General features: G+C 40.5%; 2 protein-coding genes across 3 annotated transcripts in view; one reads left to right on the plus strand and one right to left on the minus strand.

Annotated features, from left to right (window-relative positions):
* The window catches only part of dock2 (dedicator of cytokinesis 2), a 91546-nt gene that overhangs the window by 43314 nt on the left and 25975 nt on the right, over positions 1–22257 (plus strand). The window lies entirely within an intron of this gene.
* insyn2b (inhibitory synaptic factor family member 2B) lies at positions 50–22078 on the minus strand. 2 transcript variants are annotated; one of them, XM_019365997.2, is made up of 5 exons: positions 21462–22078; positions 13979–14143; positions 9056–10981; positions 6447–6521; positions 50–2116 (listed from the first exon to the last, which is right to left on the minus strand). In XM_019365997.2, exons 3-5 carry the CDS (start codon positions 10645–10647, stop codon positions 1933–1935), a joined length of 1851 nt encoding a protein of 616 aa, XP_019221542.1. In that variant the 5' UTR covers positions 10648–10981; positions 13979–14143; positions 21462–22078; the 3' UTR covers positions 50–1932. The 2 variants fall into 2 exon arrangements, with proteins under 2 accessions (XP_019221542.1, XP_013126467.1); XM_013271013.3 differs by lacking the exon at positions 13979–14143.

The following is a 22257-nucleotide window of genomic DNA, read 5'->3' on the forward strand; positions in this document are numbered from 1 at the left end:
ACATTAATTTACTCTGCTATGGTATTCAGTTTGCTTTTGAAACACAAAATATGTTGACAGCAGAGTATTTTATTTAAAATACACAATTTTATTGCACATACAAGAGGGATTGTGAGGGCTCACACACTGTCATGGGAAAGCTTAAGAAAATGCAGGGACAGGGCATTTTGCGCATAAACTGGTTAATTACTAAGTGTAGTATTATCCAGGATTGTATTTGGTGGCAACTGTACAGCCATAAGCAGTTGAAGGACGCCCTTGTGAGATCAGTTGTTAAGCTCTAAACTGCTGTGAACAAAGCAGTGTGTGAATGCTCTGTGTGTGTGTGTCTGTGTGTACAAAATTAATGTCCAGATGAATGCTGTTTGCTAAAATTTCTGTGTTTATCTACCAGTTGTGCTATGCTTTTACAAATATATTGTTTCCCTTTGGGAAAAAAATCTTCAAAAACTCTTCACCCTTAGTGACTCATTTTGTATATTTTGTTGACCAAAAATTAAAGTTTTTAGCACGGATATTTGTTGATTAGGAGGGAAAGTGTGGCCTGAATGTTACAGAACACCTATATAGATATTGAAATGATTGTCTGATATATTTTACATGACCAAGTTGAAGTGTGCTGTTGGTATTAAGAAAGAGATTGAACCTTTTCAGTTTTTTTTATTAATTTTTCTGGTCATCTTCCTGTTCTCACTCTAAAACTTCACATTGTGTGCCAACAAAGCACTCACCTGCACAATTTGTGCAATGGTAAATTTTGAAAAACATTAACAACAATTCATTGGTGCCTACTGTATACATTGTATATTGATACTCAACATTTAAACAGGCCAGTCATTAAAAATGGATTGACAGGTCTGTTCTTAGTTTGCACTGGTTCACAAATGTATTGAGTGTTTACTGTGTGAGAGAGGAATCAGTTGTTTGTATTTCAGTGAGTATGCTGTAGTGTAACCTGATGCCTGCTTGTCAATGCCACTAAGTGCATGCATTCAAATGCACACGTGTGTAAAGATCCTTGAAACACAACTGAGACTGCAGCAAAACACTTCCATTTTGGATGATAATAAAGGAGAGAATCGATTACTCTGTCACTCAGGGTTGACAGAAATTTTAATTATCTGGCAAAGACTGTCAGTCTTCAATCAGCTGTGTATCACATTGTCTCTTAATGTATTCTTAATACAATCTGTACTTTCTCTGCGAAATCCTGATGACTCAGTGAGCAAGCTGTGTGTCCAGATAGTTCATCAGCTTGTTTTCCCGTGATATCCTTCAAGTGCTTCAGTTGTTGCTACATTCAAATTTTGTCTGTCCAGCCATCCAAAAACATAGCATTCAAATTAGTTTTTATATTCCTTTGTTTTTCACATTCATTTACATTCCCCTGCTTATTGCTGTAATTTATCCAAAACTGTTATAACAAGTCATTCCCAGCTCGTACATCTGTCCATCTGTTGAAATAGCCACTCAGCCAAGTGACAAACTGTATGCTGTCTGATATCCAGAGTGACAATGCTTCATCTGTCTGCAGCAGATTTGTTATTGAAAAACACTGTCCTCACTGTCAGGCGAAACGTAATCTCAAATTAGCCAGCAAATACTGGTTTCTGCAGATTTCACCTTCTTCCTCCCAAGCAGTCAAGAAAGTTTAACAGCCTCTTTTGTCCTCTTCTCCCTCTTTAGCACATTTCCTTTTTTTTTCTACCTGGTCACCGGTGTATTTTGCAGGGCTCAGGATTGGTTACTGTGGAAAATGTGCCATTCACAGGCCATCTTTTCTGCTCAGAAAAGATCACCTTCTGAATTTAAACTTAAGCTCAGTGCACACCCACATGCTTTACTCTGCAACATCTTGGGTCCCCTGAAATATAATCCGCTCCTGCACCTGCTGCCCAGAAGGGCAGTTGTGGCTTTTCCAGCTCTTAGAGCTTAGAGCCACCAGAAACACTTCTTGCGCAGTTTCTTGACCCGTGCCTTGGTACTGGGGCGACTGGAGGATGTTGGGGCTGGCGTCGGCTTGGTCAGAGTTGGTGCAGGCACATCATATTCCCCCTCTAGGGCCTCTATAACCCCCTGGAAACGTCCCTCCTGCTGTCTAAAATCATGCTCCACACTGGAGGAGAGAGAGAAATAGAGAAGGCAGTTGAAGAGGAAGGAGACAAAGATGAGAGAGAAACATTATAAGCATGATTTAGAGACTGAGCTAATATGAATCAACCCAGATTTTTTTTTAATACAGTTCATTTTTCACGAAAAGAGAATAAATGTGGGGGTAAAAGGGAGATGGTGAACAGCTGTGTAAAACAAGGGGAAGTCTACTGGGCAGAAAGAGAGATTAGAAAGAGAGGGGTTTAGAGAAAGCTAAGCTAAGGTGTCCTAGTGACATCAAGAAATGCTGACAACACCTTAAATACTGTCCATAATGCAGTTTTTATGGAGGTTTAAACTCATATGTTCTTAATTTTGGTGTACGCACCATCAGCCCACACACTCTTTCACACGGGCCTCAGCTCAGTTCTCTTTTCACATCTATAGTATTCTTTTGCACTCATGCACCAGTAGATCACAGGCTGGTGAGATGAGAGGAGTGGGAGGAGAATGAAAAAGAGAGTAGGAAAGAAGAAGAAGAGCATTTGCACAATGGAGGAGCTAAAAGAAGGCGCAATGGAGGAACTTTTTTACTCTTCTATGTTCAAAGCAGACCCTCGTGGCTTACTTTTTCTATGCTCCCATTCCCCCTCCACCCCTCATCTCACTTGTGCTCTTTTTCCCTCACCATCTCTCTGAAGTGTCCATCGCTGCAGGTCATAGTGTAGCAGACTCTGAGTTTCTCCCTCCATTTGGTAACTTTGCGTGTGTGCGTGTGCGTGTGTGTGTGTGTGTGTGTGTGTGTGTGTGTGTGTGTGTGTGTGTGTGTGTGCTGAGCGAGCTGGATTATATGGGTGGAGCTACATAGGGTCTGGCATCTGGAGTTAATGAGGCACATGATGAGGCAGGGAGATCGGAGACAACTAACAGTCCTTCCCTCTTTTTGTATGCCAACAAACACACACACATACACATGCGTGCACACACACACACACACACACACTCAAAAACATATAATATACAAACACAGACGTGCTCCCCTGCCATCTCCATACATCTTCCTCAAAAGCCCACGGCTGAGTGAGAGTAAAAGAGAAACATGCAGAGACTTATGAAAGAAAAAAGGAAAGAGACAGAATCTTCGGGGAGATCGAAGGATGGCTAAATGAAAGAAAGGCGACCTTTAATAAAACAGGGCAGAGAGGTCACTGCATAGTAAAAGAGGAAACAAAAAAAAGACAGGGAAGTAAAGAAGGACAAGATGAGTGCCACTAGAGATATGAAGAGGGGAGGGCAGCAAGGTCTTGGCTATCCGAGAAAGTGCGCAGTGAATATAGGAGAAAGTAAAAGCTCGGGTGGGCACAGAGGAATGGAGATGGCCGCATGAATAATTGATAAAGAAGATCTACCCAGACACATATACACAAACAAAGCCACACAGCATACATATAAAGAAAGATAAAGGATGGCACCTGCCCCACATCCACTTACTGTACAGTCTGTCTTGTTTTAGAAACTAAAGCTTTTTCTATGTCAGGTCTCTCTATACCTCCCCTTGTCTCAAAACCTTACTATAGCTCTCTACCTCTCTCTACCCATACCTACTTCACTCCCTCACTATTGTTCATGGGATTACTGCACAGTTGGGAAAGCTGCTATTCTTAATTCGTTGTGTAAGCTGTCACCTTCAGCATCTTCTTACGTGCATGTATGACTGCGTGCTACAACGTCTTTCCTCCCTGCGAGACACAGTTAAACCCGAAACCTTTATTATGTTTTTAAAATGAGGTGTAACATGTGGAGATCAGGGCTAAAGTTTTGGTTTGTTTGCTTAACACATCAGTTTAAATTTCAGACTTGTGTGTATATTAGAATACTTTTAGTTTCTAGGTGCGCATATGTGTTTTGTTCTGTTTGTTTCAGCTGTTTAAGCTTTGGGAGGAAAAACAGAGGAGCTGTCAGAAGTTCCTCTCCCTCTTGTCTCTCATTGTAAAGATTAATTAGAACAGACGATGGCAAAACATCTTCAGGCAGTCAGCCCACGTCAAAAGCTCTTTTTTTCACCACAGATCATTAGGATGAATGTTTTAGTCCCACACGTAATTCATCCTCTGCCTGGGTGTCTCTTATGCCATCTCCACTCCTCTTTACCCAGAGTCCTCTAGGGTTTTGATAAGGCCATTATTGTCCAATCAAACAAACAGAGCTCGTGTAGTTGTGACTTCTGTGTGTGTATGTCACAATAAAGATGCTGATTTTCTTTTTTTCCACCCCTGCTTTTGAAACAAACTCATACTGACACGAGAAGAAAAATGACTAGGCTGGAGAATCTGCCGTTCAGTCCAAGTCATTAACATATTTCAAATAGCATGAAATATATTCTTTTTTTTTGTTTGAAATGTGTACTCATATGAATCAAATAAAAGCTGATTTCCTTTTGTGCTGGATTAATTATCATGTTTATATTTGCATGTGTGCAATTAAGACAATAAGAAAGTAGAGCAGGAGAGAAAATCTTAGAAGCTGAGAAGAGAGAAAGGTGGACTATAATGATGTGAGAAGTGCATACACCAGAGACCAGGATTGTTCCAGGTCATGTAAAGTATCTCCCCAAAATATTCGAAAGCCTCACATTTTGAAGACTTCCATGTCTGGCTAATGTTAGACATTGTATAACTATGTAATGACACGTTTCTTTGTGCAATATATGCTACTAGATTACTGAGGGGGTCTATTTGTAGTACAAGAAGATAATAGTACGTTTTGTTCTGTAAACACTAATTTTCCCCTAATTTCATAAACCACTAATATCTAGGTTTAGCGCGCTCAGTTGTTCTGTTTGTCTTCCATCAGGTTTTCACAGTCTGCGTGGAAACGCTTCTGAAAGTGCTTATTTAGTCAAACAGTTCAAATTCATTTTGGGAGTGTTTATGTTTTTCTGCTTAAGTGAATTGTTGCATAATGCAGGTTGTCTTGTCATTAAAGCATTTGCAGTAGTTAATCAGGCTGTTGTATAATTACTGTCAGTGTTTTGCAAGGCTAAAGTCAAATGCCTTGTTTTCTCTTAAAAGCAGTCCCCATTTAAGAAATTCTACAACGTGGAAGAGGATTCTTTACTGTGTGAACAAAGGAGCTTGCATATAAGTGCATTTGTCTCACTATGTAAAGTAGTGGGGGAAATCTATGTGTGTATATATGTGTGGATATGGGTGAGCATGTTACCATGTGGCAGCTTTCCCCCTTGGTGCTCATTGCTACTTACTGGGATAAGGATTTTGCTGTGTTAATTAGGATCAAGGGAACAAAAAATGAGATGAGGGGAAACAGAAAACTGGATGCAAAGAAGAGATGAACTGACAGAGAAATGGAAAGTTAAAACAAGAGCGAGATGCAGAGGTGGGGCTGCTTTGAGGCAAGTAGCTTTGAGAGTTAAAGAGAACTGAAGAGGTAAAGACCCCGCAAAACGTGTCTTTATCCCCTCGAGGCCTGCGAGGGAGATTTGTATGTGATTGTAAACAAGCAGAATTGACTTCAAGCCTAGCTTTGGTCTGTAAATACTTCTTTTCTTTTAGTTTTATCCATGAAGCTACATGCAACCTACATTTCCAGCTTATGTGAGCAGTGCAGAGAAAGAGTAGAGGGTGAAAGTGGGGCACACTGAGGTGATTAGAGCTTTGGCGATTGACAGACAGAATGAGGCACGGATGTAGACAGGAGTTTGTTTAAAAAAAGAAGAAATGACAGAGATTTTAGTGGCATGTAATGGAAATGTTTATGTGAACATTTGTGAGAGAGAAGGAATATGCGGAGCTAACGGGAAGATTATTGTACAGTATGTGATAAGAGCCAGTGCAGTTCTGTAAGTTGCTGAGGATCTAAGAATGCAGTTAGTTATTTAGGTCAGTCACACAAGAGATAACTGGACTGATCATTTAGATGTTGAATTAATATCCTTGTTTGCACAGAACATTCTTTTATGTGTAAATATCCTCCCTTGGTAGAGCATCTTTTACTAATCTGCAAAATACAGCAAGTATTAATTTTAATATTTATAAGAGGAATCACTCTTAGTCTCTTTTTCCTTATAATAGTATATTGTATGAGTAGTACAATAATCAGAGTGGAAGAAAAGGGCAGCGACAGCAGGGTGTCAGGAAGAAAGGGTAATGAAACAAAAAAAGCTGAATAAGTGATAAAAACCTGGAAAGGCCGAAGAAATAACAATGGGAAATTGCATCCTACGAGAGGCATGCAGTTTTACAGAAGTTTCATGGCTATTTCTAAAGCTCCAGGTAAGAATTAGAGTCATTGATGTGTTATATAATACAGTAAGCTCATTATCGTTATTAGGTTACCTGTAGATGATGCAGGCTGTCTTTTGGCAGGTGGGGCAGTTGTTTATGTCCTGACCAGTTCTGTATGAGCTGCGACTGCAGAAACAACAAATGTAAAACATTTACACACATGAAAGCAGTTTGACTGAACAGAGCTGTGAATGCTGATGGCCGTTACACGTCTGGTTTTTAATTTTTGCTGTAGTGTTTTGATTGGTAATGATCTAAACAAAATTCTATGTAGGCATACAGTGCATGCCTTGTTTGTTATAATCCACTTAAGAAAACCACTCTGATATATTTACGATTGCTTTAATCATTAGCATATATGATTTTTAGATAAGCTTCTTCAACAAAAAAAGAAAAAAAAATCCTGCCAAGCTTCAGCAATATTCATTTTTGTAATAGGGAAAGAACATTTTGCAAAAACAGCAGGCTGGGCTTTTGGTGGCGGTGTCACGCTGGTGTCAGAATTGTTATTTCTCTCTCCATGGACACATACCCAGTGCAGCAACAACAGACATGCTGTCTACGTGTTGTCAAAGGGCACAAAATAGTTGTGATGTTTAGTGCATACAATGTGCCCCAGTAACACTATTCAGGACATTACCAGGATTGCCCCAATGGTTGAGTACCTGCCTGTTTACTATTCTATGCAGGAAAAAAAAAATATTTGCAGCAACTGTCTTGGTACATCAAGTTTTGAGCCACACGTCACACGGCACAGATATTATTAGCTTAAATTAGAGGCATAGTGAAAGTAAGCTTATTGTCTTTCATTCTAGATGGCTAGTTTGAACAGCAGCGTACACATGCCAACTGCATCAAGGCTGAACAAGACCAAAGAGACTACAGAGCCAAGGACAATGTTTACATGTTAGAAAATAAGCTGGAATTTAAAAAAAAATCTGTTAGGCTTGTACTGCCTGCCTCCCAATTAAAATACTTTATTTTGCCAAAGTATTTTGGCTGGCCTTCAGTTGAACCGTTTAGAGAAAAGAGTAACTGATTTATGTCGATAAAATTGACATTTTAATTACATGGAGTGAGACTGTGTAACTGGCATCATTTTTCTCCCCCACCAGTCTTTATCAAAGACGACAACAACAGCATGAGAAGACAAGTTTGTGCTTCAGGAGAGAAACGAGACAAGGAGCTGAGCACAGCGACAACCTTTTAGCTCAGCCGACACTTTTATCACAGCAGCCCACTTAGAGTCCTTTCATTTCTGGCACAGCACCAGATTCATGCAGTCCCTCTCTTACTTGCTGCTTTTCTTAATGCTCATTCTTTTAATGTCTTTCTATCTTTCAATAGCTATCTTTCACCCTCTCTCTTCTGTCTGACTTTCAGTCTATCTGTTTTTCTCTCACTCTTAGCATGATACATGGGCATCCTCCCAAAAAAGCCTTTACACACAACAGCAGCATGAATGCATATTATACAGCAACAAAGATGGGGTAAGGCAGCTTGAACACTGATTTTATGTGTCTTATTGTGCAGCTTAAAGATTAATTGCAAGGTAATCTGATAGGGATTAGACTGCAGCCAGAGACATCTGTTAACCCTGGACAAAAAGAAGGAGGGATGGGAGAGAATAAAACCATGTACACAGGGAGTTTAGGTGATGATGGAGAATTGTCAGTTTTAGGATAGTTGAGAGGTAATGGTTATGGGTGGGAAAAAAGATGCAGACTTTAACTTAATGGTGAAATGGAGGATGATGGTGAAGAGGTGAGGAATAGGAAGCAAAACAAAACAGTGTGACAGCAAAGATCTGACAGCAGGGAAGAGTGATGGACAGGTTGTTGGGAGAGGAGAAGGGGGAAGATGAGAAGGCACAGGAGTGATTCGCAGTTGTTAGTTGAAGATATGATTCATACTTTACAGTGAAGTGTGTAAAGAAAGATAAGGAGTGGGAAGGTATTAATTAAAAATGCACCAAAGAAAGGTGTGAGGCTGATGGTGAAGAGAGGGATAAATTACTAAAAGCGGGTTAAGAAGCAGCGGAGAAGAGGGGGATTTTTGAAAGACCAGCTGTTATGTGTGGAGGGAAGAGGAAGAACATGTGGCCAGGGAGGAGGAAATTAAGAATCAAAGATTTAGCAGGGGAGAGAAAGAGTAACTGATTAGTTCTGTTTGCTTAGAAGTAGTGTCTGTTTGGGGCTACATGCTCACAAACTCAAAGGAAAGGCAAGAAAGCCAACGCTGACCTCCTGCTGGTAGGTATCAACTCTCTCCAAGCATGTGTACACACATTGGACCTCCACACAGGTGGCATTTAAAAATCTAATATACTGTCTTGAAAGCCTGCCAGCTATAAAAACTTAAATATACTCCGTTATTAATCTCTTTCACTCATAGAACACCCTCTCTTCTACCCCTCTTTCTCATCTTTATCACCTCCCTCTTGCTTAAATATTTGCTCATGCGGTGAATACCTCTACCACTCCTTTTACATGTGTTGTCTCTTTTTATCACTCCCTTTTTCATTCCATCTTGACATCTATGTCTCTTAATTTCACACTTTATTCTCAGATTATCCTCTTCCTTTCCTTCTTACCTTCTTCCATTACCCTATTTCCCCTTCTCTCTTCAAGTTATTTTCCTCCCTAAGTCCCTTCTCTCACCCTTCACTGAAGGCTTTGCTCTTCTCCAAGTCTTGAATCACGTTGAGAAGCACCTTTATCTTCTCCTGATTGGACAGCAGGTTCTCCTCCACACTCTGCAGCTGCTTCTCCAGTCCACGTGGTGCTTGTACTGCATGTCCATCCAGAAGTCCTCCCGGTGCCCCATTGCATTGTGCTTTCATATGAGTCTTACAAGGCAGAGTGTGATCTTCGAATGATTTGCTCTTGTGATTTGTGTAGTCCTTGAGTTTGATCCGTTCTAAGGATCGTTTCGGTACATTTGTGGTCTCCTGGGTTTCGTTTTGCGCTACAGATGTGGCTGGTTTGGACTGAGTGGGTACAGGACAATTTTTTGGTGGAAGAGGTGGGGTGGTGCTAGATTTTGAGTCACTGTGACAGGAAGGAGCTGGAGACTTCAAAGCAATACGGGCTACTGTGTTCTGATGTGACTCTTCATCAATGCGTTGGCCATGAGCCACAACTTGACTGCGTTCGTCATTTGAGTGTGACTTTATCACCTCTAAAGTTGGCATGTGTGTTTGTTGTGTATGCATGTCGGCTGTGGTCCTATCTGTGTTACTTTGTGTATCTGTTGTCTGCGTGGCCGAGTCCTTGTAAGAGGTAAATTCTGCAGAGTGTGGCCTCGTCTGCTGCCTCGTCTGCTGCTGTGAATCTTTGGCTTTGTTCTGAGTGTGTGTTGCGTGGTTTGAGTGTGAACTGTGCGCTTTTGGTATAGTGTGCGACAGCTGTGTTAATTGAGTAGTCTTTACTGATGTGTGTTGCTGTGTGTTGGCTGTGTCTGTTTTTTTGGTGCAAGACTGAGAGTTCATAGCAGCAGAGTCTTTTCTTGACTGATTGGGAGCCACAGGCGGTTTCCGTGGCGGATTAGGTAAAGTCTGGCTAGCTGTTATTTGATTAACTGCCCTCCTGCGACATGCACCGGTGCACGGTGAAATCTGAGATCGTCTCCTCCCACATGTCCCACAAAGGCGAGGCGGAGAAGTCGTCATTACTCTGCAGGGCCGAGGTGGGGTGGCGTGCACAGTTGTACAAACACTTCCTGTCTTTAATACCGTGCGATGACCCTCCCCTCGTAGAGACTGCACCCTTCTCCTCTCTTGGGCTGGCTCCTTACTTTCTGTGGCTTCACTGCAAACCCCTCCCACCACATCAGAGGCTACCACACTGCCATTTGTGTACCGAGCTGTCCTTTTACCTCTCGTGTCCTTTGGGTTTGTCCGTATGTTTTTGATCTGGCAGTAAACTCCACTGCCTGATCCCTGTGACCCCATGTCGTCCTGTGTCAGGCTGTTGATCTCGTTTTGAGATGTCTCTTTTGACACCAGCAGACTGTTGCTGTCACTTCTGATAACTCCCCCTGCCTCTGCTGTTGTTGTTGTTTTGTCTGTTGCCATGGTGAGGAGCCGAGGCGTGTTGGTTGGTTGGCTGCTGTGGCGTTTGATGGAGGGGAGAGTCCGAAGTCTGGGAGATGTCTGCACCCCGACACTGCACAGTGGGCCCCATCGCCCCCCCGCCAGGGGAACTCCCAGTGCTGGGACTGGATTTGTTGGGTCAGCCACCCTCCTGCCCATACTCCTCTGCAGGCTTGCTCAGCCCCCTGAGGAGCTGAAAGGGATGGAGGCAAGCAGTGACATCAGCCGCCAGCAAGATTAGATCTAAGCGCAATCCAAGCTGTTTCCAGCTCTTGTTTACCCAAATTAATTTATGTGAAAGAGTTTTTAGGGAGCTGGAGACAGGAATTCAATATCCAATAAAGCTGTAGACTCTCAACTTTCTTCCATTAATGATCTTCTTATTACTTGAGCTACTTCCGATTGGATGTCGCTGTCAAAGCTTTTCTTAGTTTCCAACCAGAAGCCCACAGATGATGAGTTGGACTGCTTTTCTGGGCATTGCTGGTTTGTTCTGGAGAGAGGAAAGAAATAAAGGCAATGAATGATAGAAACAAAAGTAGAAACAAGAGAAACTGGCAAGAAATAGTCAGACTGGCAAGAAGACATAGACATTAGGCACGTAAAGCACCGTGTAAAAGCTTCGACCTCGACTGAGAGCACACACTGACCAGATCAATATAGGTCTATCAAGTTCTTATTACCCTAGCAGGTGGGTGAGAGTAACAGTGGCAAAACTTTAAATCCCATCAAGGAGAATGAAAAGACTATAGAATATGTTCAGGGTAGGTAATGGGCAATTGCATCTTTCTCTATAGAGTTGGGAGTTGCATACAAATCACAGGAGCTATAGATCCTGTCAATTTAAAAATGTTGCTTAATTCTTTTATTAAGTCATCAACATTACAACACATTTAAAATGATGTTTTCTTTACATTCCATAATAGTTTGTAGACTTATAACTAATCATTTGTTATAATTTGTCATAAAAGCAGTTTGGAAATGTTTCAAATGAGTTAAGATAATTTAATAATTTTGTGATGAGCTCTATAGCATTGTTCCATGTTTAATGTTTCTTTTGTGTCTAGTAATCTATACAGACATTGTGCCCTTCGGTCTATTTTAAATGATTTTGTACTTGATTTTTTTAAAGGCAGGAAATTTAATGTTAATCCATGACTAAATTATGTTAAAGTCTTATCTTTGTTTTGTGTTATTTTGCTTAGTCTAAAATTTTTGGATTGATTGGGAGGGAAGCAAAATTAGCCATTTAGTCTTAATCATTTCAGATCACTGACTCAGTATAATTCAGTGGTGCACTGTGTCACTGCGATTAGCTGATGAAACTGGGCCAGAATTCTATTATATTTACTTTTTTTCCATATCAGGATTTTGGGCTATTGCAGGAAATATGGGCAGGGTACATCAAAAAGAAAAAGACAGATAAGGAAGAAAAAAGAGCGTTATTTAAATAACTTACCCAACTGGTACTATATTTAAGAGCATGGAAAAGTGGATGCAGTCACATTTGTCTGGTATATTTCGTTTTAGCTAATGGAGCTATGCTAATTTGAGCTAATGTAATTGCACACAGTTCGGCTCTTAACGATAACTGGCAGTGCAGTGCATTTGCTGTCTGCACAGAACTCAAGCAACAATACATTTTAGACTTGTTGCAGATCCAGCTCATATACTGTAGAAAATTTCTTTCTGTCTGCCTGTGTTTAAAAAGTCAGTCACCGTCCACCTTTGATCCCTCACTGCAGCTGGTGCTAGGTAATTTGCCCATGAAATTAGGCTTGTGTGTATCTAGGCTGAAATCTTTGTGTCTTCGTCAGTATTGTTTTTTCTTCTATCTTCTATCTTCACAAACAATGTTGTCACTCTATTCAGCCAGTGTGGGGTGTAAAAGCTGGCTGCATACACACACACACAGACACACACACATAATCAAACACACATAGGGAAGATGAATGGCTTAGTTTACACCAGCTGGTGCAACATGTCACACAGATGCTTGCTGTATACGGTCAAGTGTGGGAAAACTACAAGATATATATATAGAGAGAGAGAGAAGGAGAGAGAAATAAATCAGCTATAGCCATGTTCACCTAATAGTGTAAGAACCCATGAGATTACAAACAAAAAAAAATCTTTTATTGTTTCATTATTGTAAAGAATTCATTCTCAGGGTTTTGAGAAGTTTTAAAACAGCCTGTCAGCTCTGGCACTGTAGCAGGTAAAAATATGTGCTCACCAGTGGACAGGTAACACATCCTAACTGCAGTGAGCCTGACTGCTACTCTAATATTTCATATGTATTCAGAATGAGAGGCATGTACCCATTCACTCATACCAATGGCCTGTCATGACCTAAGCCTAATACCCCATGCTGTTTTGACTGCACAAGGAGAATAAAAATTGACATCTTAGCCTTTTTTTTCCCTTTTTCCCTGACAGCAAGTGTAATTAAGGTTGTCAGACTCTTTGGGTTTTCAGTTTTCATTTAAAAAAAATTAAATATTAATGCTGATGCTGGTGGGCCTGCCCATGAGCTGAAGTGCAGAACAAGGAACAGTTTAAATTTAGACTGTTCAGCCTGCATCCTGCGTCTGAAACTTTCTAGACATAGTTGAGAAAACAATAAGTGTCACACAGTGCTCTGCATTGCTTGAGAGCTTCAGTGACAGTGGTGCTTTGAAATGTAAGGTTTCTGCATAAAGCATTAAAGATCAAAGGATTTCTGTTTCAGTGACATATTGCTCCTACTTATATAAATATCTTGACAGTGTGTTTGGCTTGTGGAGTGTGACATTGCCAGGGAGGGGGTCTCGCATTATTGACAGCCCAGACTGCTTATTGTTTACTGTGCTAACTGTGGTAATCACTGTCCTGGAGTGGACGACAGAAGCTTTAACTTATATTTCATGCATCCCTTTTTATATACAATGCAGGGCACAGCTACTGGGTGAATGAGGAAAGGACTGAGATTCGTTGTTTGCACAAACAAATTGCAGATGACGATGGCATTTCTGTGGTGAGAAACAGATGGAGAGGGAAACCAAGAAGAAGAGAGCTAGCCAGTGTTTGTGTGTGCAAAAAAAAAAAAGAGAGAGAGAGAAAGGATGCATATGTGCATGCATATGTCCCTATTTGTGTGGTTGATTGTGTATAAGAGCTGTCAAGCAGCTTGTCTTGGGATTCAGACTGAGTGAACTAAAGGTAATTCCACTGCAGCTGACTTGCCTTTCCATCAGCAGCCTCATCAGACAGCAGAGCACCTGCTGCAAGTTTCTTTCTTTCTTTTCTTTCTTTCTTACTTTCATCATTTTTGTGTGTGTTCCTTTTTGAAGTCTGACTCTTCACCCCTGACCTGCATGATGTCAGGCAGAAAGTGACACCATATCCTCAGAAATCCAGCTCACACTCTGTCTGTCTATCTCAGGCTCTCTACTCCTCTCTTTTTCTCAATCACTTTCCCCTCTTTTAAATCTTAAAGGATAGCACTAACCTCGCATCCCTCTTTCATCACTTGCTGTGTTTGTTGTCACACTTTCCCACTCAGCACCCTCTCTTCCATCTCTGTCATGCAGCCTTTGATTTTCTCTGTGCTTCTCTCGCCTCCTCTTTGTTCTTTATATATAAACGTAGTCTCTCACCAACATTTCACCTCTGGCTGTGCAAAATAAACGGGGAGGAGAAAGGGAGGAAACATTGTCAGCTGGGGGATAAAGGGGAGGCAACTGAAGAGGATAACAGGGTAGACGCCGGCACAGGCAGGGCTGACAGGTGGCCAGGGGATGACAGCGAGAGAACAGATGTATTAGCAGAACTGTGGACAAGATGAAGGACTCGCGTGAGCATTTGTATGTGTGGGTCAGCGGAAGAGATTTGAAGGCCTAATTTTCTATAGTTGCTTTAAATCTCCAATCGGTTTCTCCTTTCATAATCTGAATGACTTTTTTAAAAGATAAAAGTAAAAACAGAAGACTGGAGGAGAAGGAGGAGGATGTGTGAAGAGACAAACATTAAAGGAAAGAAAGAAAAAAAGATCTGGGGTGCCACACACATTGCTTGCCAGTAATCAATGAACACCGCAAGTGTGCTTGAGCATCTGTCATCACGCACACAGACCATCCAAACACACACAGCCTTTCAACACCGCAGGGAGTTTCTTGACAGGGCGCAGCCTTTTATGAAATCTGTTTATACATGCAATGAGTTTAATTTGCCAGTCGGTGGGTTTGAGCTTTTAAAGAATTGTCTACGACACAGGCAGTCTCGGCGATGCCCTGCATGTTTTTTACATGTGTCTGTGAATGAGTGCGCACCCACGCCTTTGCAGTGGTAACAGAGCGCTGAATGCTCCAGCGAATCGAGTCCCCTGTCGTTTCAAGGTGAGTCTCATTTTTCAACTGCCGATTGACGGGCCCTGTGTGTGTGTGTGTGTGTATGAGTGTGCAAGCGTTTTTAGGGAGACTGAGAGTTGCTTTACTGCTCTGTAATCACACCACCCCTTTCAGTTACTATCTCTCACCCACTCACCACCAGAACAGAACAAACGCAGCACTTTATTGGCCCTTTGAGACGGGGCACACAGTGCATTTTGTGCAGTTCATTAGGCTTGTTTCCCTCCAGCCACCGTTGTCTGGGTTCAAGGCAACAAAAACATTTCTCTTTTATATATTGCCAAACTTCACCTTTCTAATCTTACACCTCTGATTTAACATGTCTTTGAAACTTAAATGGTAGGCAATGTGTTTTTGGTGCCACTGGAAGAAAAATCTATAATAACCTTTCAGCATATTGTAATTCAAAGTGTCTGAGAGGAAACAGACTCCTTCACTTTCTGTTAGCTTTGTTTTCAGGATTTTAACAAATCTACTCCTCAGAGAAAGACTTTGGTTGATCACAGAGCTGTTCAGACAAGAACAGGAGTAGTATAAAGTCGAATAAAGAGCAACATTGTAAGATGTAGCTCTGCAGTGGGTTAAGCACAGGACTTTCAGCTGGAAGAGTGGGTTCTAAATGTCACATGAAGCTTAAAAGTCAGTATTATCCTATTTCTATTCCATGTAAAACACCTGCTATTTAGTGTGGACGCCCTATGTCTGGTGGGAGGGACTTAGAACAGCGAGGTGAGAGCTGCATCTTCTTTCTTCTTCTTCTTCTGCCTTCTGCAAATTTTATTCTATACAAGACGTTTTTTCTGTCCATTTCTTACAACTGTATTATTGGACAGGAAGATACTTTCTAGACATTTTATATTTTCACACATATACATCAAATAAGACACTGTGCGGAGGCATTTTTTATGGGATCACTGCAGGAGATAGGATCGCCACACCTACCATTTAAATATTTGAGCACCTAGTAAGACCATCTATCTGACTCTTTGCTACAATAGCAGACAAGCTATCAAGCGAGATACTAAGCTCCCCTCAAAGAATTGTAATATAAAAATATAAGTTCGTTCAGTATCTTGCATTGCTTTTATTACTTTGCCACAATATTCTTTTTTTTTCAGTTAACTTTCTTCAAAATGCAGGAGATGGGGAAAAAAACAATCAATATTTAGTACGAGCGCCCTTGTCTCTAAAACCACACCAGTTCTCATTGGTTCACATTTTTCAAAGCAGTTAGCTTGTTCCAAGCATCCTAGAGAATTTGCCACAGTTCATCTGTGGATTTGGGCTGTCTTACTGTGTTCTGTCTCCTCGTTTAATCCCAGGCTGACTCCATGATGCTGAGATCAGTGCTCTGTGGGGGGTGTCTGTTGCAGGACTCCTCTTTAGCTTTGTGACAATACCGTTTGATGCACAGTACCCTATATATTTTCTGTTTATATCTGCGTGTAATTCCATGTTGTTTGTCTGTAGTTTTCAAAATGTGAAGTCAGCCTCCAATTCAATATGCTGATATACATACTGTGTCTCTTTGTGTTCGTTTTCATTTTTAATCAATGATTTCACCTTTGTTAAGAGTCCCAGTATAACACTTCTTCCGATAACTCATAGAGAAATGAATCTGGGATTAATCATCAAAATAAAAAAGGACATAGGCTGCAGAACCAGCTGTGTATTTGTCATTCTGCATTTTAATTGAGAGCAGCTGTATTTTTTAGGAACAGTGCCCATAAATTAGCATCTCAACTGAAGAGAGGGAAGTCACAAAAGGCTAATGTTCATACACAAAAAGCCAAACATTTCACTAAGCCAGCAAGTAAGAGTCTAAGTGAAGAATTGTTTTGGGAAGATTGTGCATAATATTAATGAGAGAGTAACTGAGATACTCAGGTTCCTCTTAAAGGTATGCAGTGCAAACCGTGGTCACTGTTGCTCTCCAAGCAACACAAAAAAGATGCAACTGAGGACTTAATTGGGGGTTTTATAGACTCACTCAAATCCCAACCATTTCACAAACAACAGGAAAATGAAAAATGCTCTGCGGCGCCCTGTGTACTGAATGTTCATGAAAAATTTACGTTGGACAAACTCTGTGTATATGTACTTTGTGTTTGTGTGTGTGTGTGTGTGTGTTTTTGTTTCTGCATGTTTGGAATCAGAGATGCATAAATTAAGCAGAAGCAGAAAATAAATTAAACAGAGAACTGAGAGGCAGACTTGCCCGTACGTCTGTCTAAGAAGAAACTCAGATAAGGCAAACAATGTCACTAATTGAAAGTAAATCTGAAGGGTTTTAGTCTGTTCAGTGCATGAACACTGTAAACAGACACTGTAAGTCATTACAGTCTTTTTTTCCTTCTCAGGGACTCCCTCCAGTAGAGGAAAGGAAGAGACAAGATTCTGAATCTAAATTAACTTTCACACTCATTTGCACTTTTACACATGTGAATTCATTGATTGAGGACCTGTTTAAACGTGTCTACCCTCGGTCGTGGTGCAACGCCAATCAAAAGGCACGATGACACAAAGTGGGAAAAACAAAACTGATCTTATAACAATGGATTTTATTAAAAAACTTGTAGCCCTTTCAGCCCCTACTCCTCGTGTATGTGGCAACAAATAGGAAATAATTCAAAGCAATGTTCTTTTCCAGTCAGAAAGACCCCAGAGTAAAAAAAAGTCAATTCGGTTTTAATGCTGTAAGCTTATTTATAACCTGTTAGGAACCTATAATAAGAAAAGGGCTGCAATACATTATAGACCAAGAGCACATTATTGACAAATCCATCTGGCGATTTAATTCATTTGTTTTGTTGTTTGCTGGAGTAATGTTTGCTGGTTGAGCAGCGGGGCAGAGAAACCAAAGGAAAACGGCATATTTATGAGATATTTAGCACCAAATACTTGATAATAGGAGATAAACATGATAGAGTGGAAAACTAGACCGAGTCAGCTAAGAGGGGAAAACAAAGTGTTTGAGTTAGAGGAGACGCCGCAGATGCACTACTACATAAAAATCTTATCAGTGTAGCTAATAGGGTGTGATATCGTCAGGGGTTTACGTTTTTGCTTTTACTGTGTACTCCTCTCTCTCTGAGCATTTTTTTTTCTCCAGTCACCTTTCTTTTCCCCTTGGTCACCTGTCGTCACCTGATTACTACCTTTTGTCTTTGTACTCTTTTTATCATCTCAGTCTTCACTTCTCTTCGATATCACTCATCCTGCCTGCACGTCCCATCCAATATCTCCATCATTAACCCCTAATCTATTCCTCCTCCTCTCATCTCTTCATCCTGTTGCCCCTGCTGCCCTCGCTCCCTTTCACACATCCATCTTCCCACCATTCTGACTTTCGTGTCCTTTTGTCTTTCACCGCATCTCATCTCTTTCTCATCACTTGTTCACAGTGTGTCTGGTTAGCAGAGCGGCTAAAGTGTCAGTGACATGCACGCGCGGATGCACTGACAGATGCACAGACACACACACACACATGACTTCTTGTGTGCATGCCAGTACATACTTCTTTGGATTCCTCTTTCTGTCTTCCTGTCAACTGACTGAACCTTTCTTTCTTTCTCTCCATTATCTGTCACCCTGCAGACACTGAATGTGATAAAAGTCAATGTAGTTTAAAGCTATAACCTACTGATTAAGTTTTCCCAGTGCATAATTGTAGATGTACTTCCTGTACTAAAGTTGTTTCCAATATGTGAACCTGTATTTGTGCATTTACTGCTAGACACATAAATGACTTTCTGTATAAGTCTATACAAGTTAGACGTTATTACCAAATAAATAAAGTCCAACTCAGCAGTGTTACAAACAAATCAGGCCTAGACATATGCAAAGAAAACATGTTTATATGTAAATAAAGAACATGAATTAATAAAGCACATTGTTGAAAATATTCAAGAATCTTTGAGAAAGATTTCATTAGTCCTGAATCAAATTCCTGGCTTCACACATCAGCTATTCATTATTATTTTTCCCAGAACGAGAGCAGAGAAAAGCCTTAGCAATATTCTGGTGCATTCCTAATAACCACGACAGGCTCTTTGTAAAGTGGCATGCTAAAATTTGGACACTCCTGAAAATATTGCATATTATGTTAAAGTGAAAAGAACTGAGTGCAACTGCTGCAGAAAACAGAGATAAAAATGGGGTTTTCTTCAAATAGGGATGTGGTTTTCAGGGGGGGGGTTTCTGCTTATGAACTTCTCACAAACTGATAATATGCTTGTTCTTGGTCATCTTTGTGCTTTTAAGGTTTCATAGCATCAGTGGTTCATTAGACTTTAATTGACTCCATAGAAAGAATCATTATTGGGAGTCCAGAGTTTGATTCATTCTTGATTCGTTCATCCTCTGTTTCAGATTTCATGGTAACAGTGGGCTTGTTTTAGGAACTGACTGGTGATCTGAAAAATTACATTTTACTTTTAGTTATGAGTTTGAATGTTGTTTAGAAACCCAGTGCACCCCTTTCCTTTAAGCTGTGGCTTTTGGCTCTTCATAAAAAACCCAAAAGAGTTCCAGCTTGTCTTTGACATTTTTATTATTTCACTTTAGTTGAATAGGGCTTTTTTTTTTAAGATAAGTTTTACTTAAGTTGTTTAACTTAGGTTAAGCAAGTGCATTCTAATGTCATTGAGTAATGATGTTAGAATAGTAATGCTTGTCTGAATATTGACAAAAACTCTTTTCTAAAAACGAAGCACACTGAGAAGAGAAAGGCTATAAATGATACTTTAAAAAAAACACCACCAGCTTGAAAGTTCCACTTTCTGAAATAGCAGTAATGAAAATGCAAAATTTGTAAAAATCAAGAAAATGTTTTTATAAAACTGTACATGCTGGGCAAAAAGGAAAAGCAAAACTAACACATGGCAACAAAAGGCCTACAGGAAGGTGCTGGAGTAGAAATGCACTGTTTCAATGTTCAGCAGTGATGCACAAACAATACCTATGTGGAGGAGGCAAAACAGGGAAAACGTCCTTCAATCTCACCACAAATTCAGCATCTTAAGTATGCAAAATAACATCTGAATAAGTCAGTCTCAATTTGGAAGGAAGTACCGAAGACAGATGAAGTTCAAATTGAGCTTTTTGGCTGCAGTTATCGAAGGCATGTGTGGAGAAAGAAAGGAGCACCATTTGATGAAAAGAACACCTTGTTAGCTGGAATTACTCTTGTTTAGGGTTGTGCAGTAGCTGATGGCAGAGGAAACACAGCATACATAGAGGGAGGAAGAGTTCAAATATTGTGCAAGCAGCCAAGAAAGTCAAACTGAAAACAGATTCCCTTCTACGGCAACAATAATGACTCACAACAGAGTACAATTAACTGTTTTTGGCTAAGCATCCCACACAGCAGTAAAAGCAAGTAATATAAATTTTATAAATGTATTCAACAAGTGTGGTTATTTTGCTGTAGCTCTGTAGATATGTAGCTGTAGGACTAGAAACAACATTATTTTTCTTTTCATTTTTCAACTTGTTGATGTGTTTGTGCAAGTGAAAGACTGGACTGTGTGTTAGTGTAACACGTACACGCACACACACACATATATGCACAGATTGTGATCCTGATTTATGTTCTAACTTATGAGGTTATATAAATTTTGCACACAGGTCACATAAATCCACGCTGTCTCAGTTTGAGATGTCTGTATACACATTTGATCGTTTTAATACAAACGCGCGCATACACACAAACACAGATGCATGAGGTCAGCATTAGTGTATAAAGAGAAGGGTTATTGCTTTATAATCCCACATTAAAGCTACACTAGCTGTCCTGATGATTGGTTCAGAGGCTTTTAATATTAGTCGGGCAGCGAAGACACACACGTATTCCCATAAACACACAGGAATGTTCGGAATCGTTGTTAAAGGAAAACTTGTAATTAATATTGCATTATGAAACACACACACTTAAGCGCACGCAGACGTATTCATGTGAATCAAATCCTACTGTGACAGATGGATGGGATTACTCACCTGCCACACACACACACACACACACACACACACACACACACACACACACACAGCGTATCTGCTGTCGATACTGATGCAGTGATCATACTACTTTTTTCTTCCTTTTTGCAAAAATACACTTATAAGGTTTCCATAAAACAGATAGACCGTCTGATATATAAATACACTTTTAGCAGAGGACTGAGTCTGTAAGGAATGAGACATCCACCAAGCCAAAATTTGTGTGTTTTTGGATTGTTTGTGTGTATGTTTATCTATATAGCCCAGAGGTTTAACCTATGGATTATTTTCCTGCACTCCAGTTAGCTCTCTGGTGCCTCCTTCCATAAAACCACAGTTACCTTCATTCAAAACCTTTGCCAGAGTCTTAAATCTTGAATGAGCATCTTTGAAAAATAAAGTATTTGCCTTGGGCTATCAGACCAGAAACATTCCTCAGATGGCCATAACAGCGCGAGAAGAAAACATGTTAGGCTTTTATGCTATCACTCCCCTATACACACACACGCACACACACACTTAACTACATAATACACTCAGTGTTATTTTTTAACAAATGTCTTTGCTCTTGCTTTCTTAGTCACTTACCTTTTCTTATCATCCCCTTTGGTCCGCATGCTTCTGTCTTGCCCTTGTTCTGTGTGTGTATCACTCGTGTGTGGTAGTCCTTTAGTGCTCAGTAGAGCTCTCCTCCGATTCTTTACCACTCTATCTCTCTCTCCGTCTCATTCTGTTGCTGCTGATCCTCGTATGCTCGGAGCCCAGTGATCCTCCCTCCCTCTCTCCCTCTCTCTCTCTCGCTCTCTCTCCCTCTCTTTTTCACACACACACAAATACATACACTCCTCTCTCTCCCTCTTTCCCTGATCAATATTTCTACCTGCTTCTCTTTAGCTCTCATGTGCTTCTCAAATATTCTCACTCATGTTCTAAGTCGTCCAGTGTCATCACTCGCTTTTTTTTTTTTCTTTTACATTTTATATATTGGTGACAAATCTGATGCCATGCCCTGAATTTTGTGTCTATGTTTGTCTATGTGCCTACATTGACCCTGGCACAGTAGTAGACCCAGTGAAACTTTGGCAGTGTGCTCCCGGGAGTCGAGCCAGGACACAAACAAACACTCATGCGTGAACACACAGAAGCACACACTCGTGCTTCTACCACTCACTTTATTTATATCTTTGCTTTTCTGTGAGAATAAAGTCTAGCATTGCTTTGCTAACTCGCTTTCTCTTTCTCTCTGTTTTGATTATCTTTCGTTTTCTCCTTGTAGTTTCACCTCACTCTTCTATTTGAGCTACAGTATTTGGTCACTGTCCTCTCTCTTCTTTGCCCCACTTTCTCCTCTTCATGCCATTCTTTAGTGTTCTTTCATCCTCAT

Source organism: Oreochromis niloticus, linkage group LG2 (genome assembly GCF_001858045.2).
Source record: "Oreochromis niloticus isolate F11D_XX linkage group LG2, O_niloticus_UMD_NMBU, whole genome shotgun sequence".
Lineage (NCBI taxonomy): Eukaryota > Metazoa > Chordata > Actinopteri > Cichliformes > Cichlidae > Oreochromis > Oreochromis niloticus.

Coding starts and splice junctions, on each gene's coding strand:
- insyn2b (XM_013271013.3), bottom strand. CDS start 10,647: ATGGGCAGGAGGGTGGCTGACCCAACAAATCCAGTCCCAGCACTGGGA. Junction 6,522..9,055: donor AGCAAAGCCTTCAGTGAAGG/GTGAGAGAAGGG, acceptor TTGTTTCTGCAG/TCGCAGCTCATACAGAACTG. Junction 2,117..6,446: donor ACAGCCTGCATCATCTACAG/GTAACCTAATAA, acceptor TCTCTCCTCCAG/TGTGGAGCATGATTTTAGAC.